Here is a 6,551-nt window from a genome sequence, read left to right as displayed (position 1 = left end):
CTACTTTCAACTTTGGTTGTCTTTAATTATCTGCAAACTATCTCCCACCAGGAGAAGAGTTACTTGGTTTTTAAATAAAGGGGAACGTTGATGGGTCTTTGCATTTCGTGAAAATAAGCATGTCTTTTGCTTCATGCATGAAAACATATTCAGATAGTTACATGGCATCGACGTTAAACAATGCAACAAAGAAACCAACTAAAATCCAATAGCCACCAAAACAAAACAAAAACCCCAGAAAAAGTGACACAAGCACACCATCATATGTTCCTCGGTGGGAATTGGGATGCAGACAACTAAATACAAAAAATATATATGTATCAACTGGTCTTCGTTCACAAAGAGTCCTACACGTAATCAACAACAAACAGCTGCCTCCCTACTTATAATTCCACCACCTCCGACCCTCTGCTTTGCCAAATAACTGCACGCACCAACACAAGTGTAAGAACAACATAACTAACAAAGCTAACACTAAGTAAAACTGAACAACAGGCCTCTAGTTCCAATAATGAATTAATAATTTTGTTAAAAAGTTAAAGGGAAATATCTTAGGATATCACTAAAAAAGTTTCTGTCACAAATATAAACTCTAAGGATCAAAATGACCAAATTGTTTCATTAAAGAGATAAATATACACTTATACCCCCTAGGGTTAACTAATTCAAACCTTAGAGTTTAGAGTTAAGGGGTGGAGATTTGGGATTGAGATTTAAAATTTTATAAAATAAAAAACAAATATTAAAAAATTTAAAATAAAAATTTTTAAAATAGTTTCAAAAAGTATTTTCGAATTACAAAAAGAAAATTTGAAGAAAAAAATTTGAAAAAAAAAATTTTTATAAAAAAATTCGAATTTGAAAACGTATAATCTAAAACTAATTTTTTTTTAAATGTTTATTTTTTTATATATATCTAGGGTATTATGATCTTTTTACCTATTAAATTAAATATTTTGGTTATTTTCCTCCTTGTGGTCTATTTTTGTGATCAAAACTTGAAAATAGTCTATTTATGATAATTGTCCAAAAGTAAAAGTATATTTGAATAAATAATTATTTACAAGAAATTATCCAAATCCTAATATACTATTGAATTTGTGGTTTTGTTAAAAAGACAAAAATGTATTTGGATAAAAATTTTAATGAAAATGTATAAAATAGTTGGACCAACTAGCCAAGTTACAAATCTGCTTTCCATTTTGAACGTCGCCGTTTTGAAAACGCAATCCGTCTTCTTCCTCCGTCCCACCGGAATATTCTCTCTTTTGTCTACCCTCCTCCGTCGCCGAAGCTCGTCAAGCTAAAATTGACCTCCGAATTTCATCCCGATCACCTTATCGGGTCAGATCCTCACGTTCCGCGATCGTTAATTTTCGAAAAACTAAAGTCTCGAGCTTTGATTGGAATTTGAAATTGGTTTCGGATCTTTAGGTCTTCGATTAGGTTAAGGTCACCGTAGAGCTGGGTATGGGTTTTTAGGGCTTTCCTCTTTTTGGGTCTAGATGAGCTCTGTTTCAGATATGAGAGGAGCCAGAGATTTGGTTAGACGTCAATTGCTGAAAAAAGTTGGAAGTCTTTAAGATCTAGTTCTGTTCATTGGATGTTTTTCTGAGGGATGTGTTTGAGTTATCAGCTAATTATGATATGTTTCTAATTAGAATCATGGTTTGTGTAGACAGAATGGTTCTTCTTGAACTTGCTTAGCTCTATTTGTAGATAGATCACATGTACTGCTCAATAAAACCAAAGCTTTGTTCAAATTTTCAGGGAAAGTATAAAGCTTTATAAAAATGGGAGACGGCAGCAGCACCAGATCCAACAGCTCAAACAGCAGCAACTCTGAGAAACCAGAGTGGCTGCAACAGTACAATCTCGTCGGCAAGATCGGCGAAGGCACCTACGGTCTGGTCTTCTTGGCGAGAACCAAGACACAACCCAAAAGACCAATCGCCATCAAGAAGTTCAAACAGTCAAAAGACGGAGACGGAGTCTCCCCAACCGCCATCCGCGAGATCATGCTCCTCAGAGAGATCTCCCACGAGAACGTCGTGAAGCTCTTCAACGTCCACATCAACTTCGCGGACATGTCTCTCTACCTCGCATTCGACTACGCGGAGTACGACCTCTACGAGATCATCAGGCACCACAGAGACAAAGTCGGACACTCGTTGAACCAGTACACGGTCAAGTCCTTGTTGTGGCAGCTCCTCAACGGGTTGAACTACCTCCACAGTAACTGGATCATACACAGAGACTTGAAGCCGTCGAACATCTTGGTTATGGGGGAAGGAGAAGAGCATGGGATCATGAAGATTGCTGATTTTGGGCTCGCTAGGATCTTCCAAGCTCCGTTGAAACCGCTGTCTGATAACGGAGTTGTGGTCACTATCTGGTACCGCGCGCCTGAGCTGCTTCTAGGGTCGAAGCACTACACTAGCGCGGTTGACATGTGGGCGGTTGGGTGTATATTCGCAGAGCTGCTGACTCTCAAACCGCTGTTCCAAGGAGCTGAGGCGAAGTCTTCTCAAAACCCTTTCCAAGTAGATCAACTCGACAAGATATTCAAGATCTTGGGACATCCGACGGTGGATAAATGGCCGACGCTGGCTAACCTTCCTCACTGGCAATCCGATCTTCAGCACATTCAGGCTCATAAATACGACAGCGCCGGTCTCCACAACGTGGTTCACTTAAATCTCAAAAGCCCTGCTTATGATCTCTTGTCCAAGATGCTTGAGTACGATCCTCTGAAGCGTATCACAGCCTCGCAGGCGTTAGAGCATGAGTATTTTAGGATGGATCCTCTCCCGGGAAGGAACGCGTTTGTAGCGTCCCAACCGATGGAGAAGAACGTGAATTATCCAACTCGTCCTGTGGATACGAACACTGACTTCGAAGGCACGACGAGTATTAATCCACCTCAGGGAGTAGCGGCAGGAAACGTGGCGGGAGGTCATGGAATGGGGAGTAGAACGATGCCGAGACCGATGGTTGCGCATAACATGCAGAGGATGCAGCCGCAAGGAGGTGTGATGGCTTATAATTTTCCTGCGCAGGCTGGGATGAATCCTAGTGTTCCTATGCAGCAGAGAGGGATGGCTCAACCGCACCAGCAGCAGCAGCAACAGTTGAGGAGGAAAGATCCTGGAATGGGTATGTCTGGTTACGCACCTCCTAATAAGAACAGACGTCTCTAAAGATGAAAATAAATCGTTGTGATTTGCTTTTAGAGTAGACTAGAAGACTGTAATGCAACAGCATGTGGTTTCTTGCTATTATGGATTCTGTAGTTTTGTAAAAACGTTATTGATCTCAAAGGTGTTTTGTCTTAATGAGATTTTAATTCCTTTAATTCGAAAGTTGCAAGTAGTTAAATTGTAAGAACATCTTTTTAATAAATTTAGTTTGGAAAATATATAAACTAAAAATAATTAAGAAGTTAATGATATCTGATCTTTTCTTTGTCAAAGCTAATTTTAAAAATAAAAATAAAGCAGAAAAATTGTACCCATAGGCCGGGGCGGTTCATATCAAACTAGCTTATATCAAACTAGCTTATGATATGGTCATTAAACCGTTTAATGATATCTGATCTTTTGCTTGCCAAAGCTATTTTAGTTATTATGATTTGTTTTAAAAACTGTCAAATCTTCGTTTGTTCTCACTTTTCAAGTGTTTGCTGGAATATGACGTGGGTTTGCGGAACGTACATTTTTTTTAATTTTATTGATCCAAAAATATAATTATAAAAAATATGAAAAAATATTGTAGAATAAAAGACGTCAAACCAGTTCTAACTGATTCTAAAGGAAAGAGAATGCAAAACCATGTTTAATCTAAGTGCTATCAATTGGTGAGATGATTTTTGAACTAGAATACTACTAAAATGCAGTAAAGGACAAAGTTTTCTTTCTTATAAGATAAGAGAACTCATGGGCTAAAGGAATTGACCTTGGGTGATCAAGTTTCAATCTAAAGATGATATTTTTCAACCAATCTATTAACGTTAGACCTAGACACAATCCTAAACAAACTCTATCTCTAGATGAATGCTCATTCACTAAGATAACTCAAGCATCAAATCTCTTTGGTTGAATATTATCTAAGCAATCATTAAGTTCAAGTCTATTAGCTATCTTAACACCTTTAACATCAAATCTCTTTGGTAAAGAATGTTAAAAGCTTAGTAGAGTTGGTTCAGGCATTTCATCGAACACCTTTTGGGTGTGAAATGCCTAAAGCTCAACTTTAGAGAGACTTTCCCACCATATAATAAATGAGAGCTAGCCGATTCGGATTCTGCTTGAGCTACCTCCAACTCTAAAATTGCATTAAAAGCACTCTACTAGCAATGAATAAGATAGATCTATACTAAAACACCTTAGATCTAGCTTAATCACCCTTAGTCTCCCTAACCCATGAATCCAAAGATGACTACTCACTACTCTTCATGATGAGCCCAAGAATCAATGATAATTTGGTGCTAATCATCATTAGTGATCAAGATAATCAAGCAATCACAAGAGAAAATGATCAAGATAAGATCTTTCACCTAAAAGTTCTTTGTGATTAGATAGAAAACAAGATAAGTCCCAACTTTGAGATTACAAGATTATTTATATGTCTTTGGTAAACCTAATGGTTTCCATTAAAAAGTCTAAAAAGCCCCTTAAAAACATTAAAATCCGACTAAAGATAAGTTTCGACTCGGGTAGAAATGGACGGGCATACCCCGCGTCGGATCGTCGTCGAGGCTTCTCCGTCATGCGTGCGGGTAGGCGATCCCGCGTGGCTCTGTCCCGCATTACTCTATCGATTCCTTCTCTTTGTGACGCGGGTAAGGGAACCCGCGTGAGCTCAACCCGCATCAAGAGGTCGATGGTGCTGCTTCTTCATGCGAGCGGGTAATGGATCCCGCGTGACCTCAACCCGCGCTGGAGCTCATGTTGCGTCTTCTCGACTCGGAGACGCGGGTTAGTGAACCCGCGCTGGCTTAACCCGAGTTGAAATCGTCTGATCCGGAACTAACTTCATTTTCCATCTCCTCTTGAGCCATAATGCTTCTAAACACTTCCAATTACTCCATAGGATACTCCACCACCTGATTAGGACATATGAATGCAATACGGATTCTAAAGATGCTAAGTTCCTAATCTATATGATCATTATGTGCAAAATAGAGACTTAAAATAATGAAAATATGCAAGATATCAACTCCCCCAAACTTGTTCTTTACTTGTTCTCAAGTGATTTTGCAAGAACTCATAAGGGGAAAAGGTTTGAAGGTGGGAACTCATAGCCAAAAGTAACACTTCATAGCACTCAACTTAACATCCTAAAGAAACATAGCAAATAGCATGAGCATCTTCCTTATTATACTCTAATTTCTCTAGGCTTATCCATACTCTTTTGCCTCTATTCAAGTTGCAATACTCATCATCAACAAGTTCCTTCAACCAGCTCTCACATTGATTCACACACACACATGCAAAGTGAATTCTCACAAATGAGCATTTGATCTCAATCATTTGGCTAGGTAAGCAATGGTCTAATATGAATGAAGAGAAGAGTTCAAATGTTTTCATTTAAAGGTGATTATCACTCAAAACAAGGAGCTTGATCATTATGCAAAATTTATCTAAGATTAGAAACAACTCATGCATACATTAGATTCATTCTCATCATTCTACTCCCTTTTGTTATATGTTATCTCAAAATCTACCATCTTTATCATCATCTCAAAATCAAAATAAACCCCTCACATCACTCACCCAATGAACAACTCTTTTTTTTTTTGACTTAACCACTAGGGATTTTAACTCACTTTTTACAAGCTCTAACTATTTTTCATTCCCTTCCTCGACTTCTCTTTGATTTTTTTTCTTTTCTTTCTCTTTCTTTCTCTTTTTTTTTTATTAGGGGGAAGGTTCTTTGTTACATAATCTAGAGCTTTATACTTTCCTTTTTGTCCCTAGAGTTTTCTTTTCTATTTATACTTTTTTGCTCATCTCTCTCATCTTTCTCACTCCCCAAACCCAAGATATTGAAATTTAGAACACACAAACCCCTCTCACCATCCCCAAATGCTAACTCATTGTGCTAGCAAGAGATGAGAATAAATCTATGTCGCTTCCAATACTCTCAAGATTTTGCACATGACAAGCTATCAAAACAGGCTTCACTCATGCAATTAAACGTTTGGTCTCAAAGAATGGTTAAGGTTTTAGGGTAAGGAGTGCCATTTGGGTTAATAAAGATAAGTATAAAGGAATAAGATAACCCAAATGTGTATGAGATCCATGATCAAGTATGCAAATGCGCATATGCAAGAGAGATTAAGTTCATTCAAGCCAAGTTCAGATTGGAGCTGATCTTAAGAACAATGCTAAAATCAAGCAAGCAAACAAGTTTCAAGAAGAGTTTTCAAGGCTCGAAGCGTGCAAGGCTTTCAAGAGATGTTTAAGCTACTTGATATGTTTAACTAGGGTGTCATTTTGAGTTCTAGACAAGAGTTCTTTGCAAGGCATTTTAAATCATTGTTCCCAATG

At 38.0% G+C, this 6,551-nt stretch overlaps 1 protein-coding gene across 1 annotated transcript; it reads left to right on the top strand.

The window, feature by feature from the left end:
• Positions 1–1,167: 1,167 nt before the first annotated feature.
• On the top strand, positions 1,168–3,355 carry LOC106312909 (cyclin-dependent kinase E-1). Its single transcript, XM_013750597.1, has 2 exons — positions 1,168–1,344; positions 1,771–3,355. The coding sequence occupies exon 2, from the start codon at positions 1,794–1,796 to the stop codon at positions 3,198–3,200; it is 1,407 nt and encodes a 468-aa protein (XP_013606051.1). The 5' UTR covers positions 1,168–1,344; positions 1,771–1,793; the 3' UTR covers positions 3,201–3,355.
• The last annotated feature ends 3,196 nt before the right edge of the window (positions 3,356–6,551 follow it).

This window comes from Brassica oleracea, chromosome C9, assembly GCF_000695525.1.
Source record: "Brassica oleracea var. oleracea cultivar TO1000 chromosome C9, BOL, whole genome shotgun sequence".
Taxonomy (NCBI): Eukaryota; Viridiplantae; Streptophyta; class Magnoliopsida; order Brassicales; family Brassicaceae; genus Brassica; species Brassica oleracea.
This window is presented reverse-complemented; position numbering and strand designations above follow the sequence as displayed.

What these genes read in the sequence shown, in the direction of transcription:
- LOC106312909 (XM_013750597.1), top strand. Translation starts at nt 1,794, where the DNA reads ATGGGAGACGGCAGCAGCACCAGATCCAACAGCTCAAACAGCAGCAAC.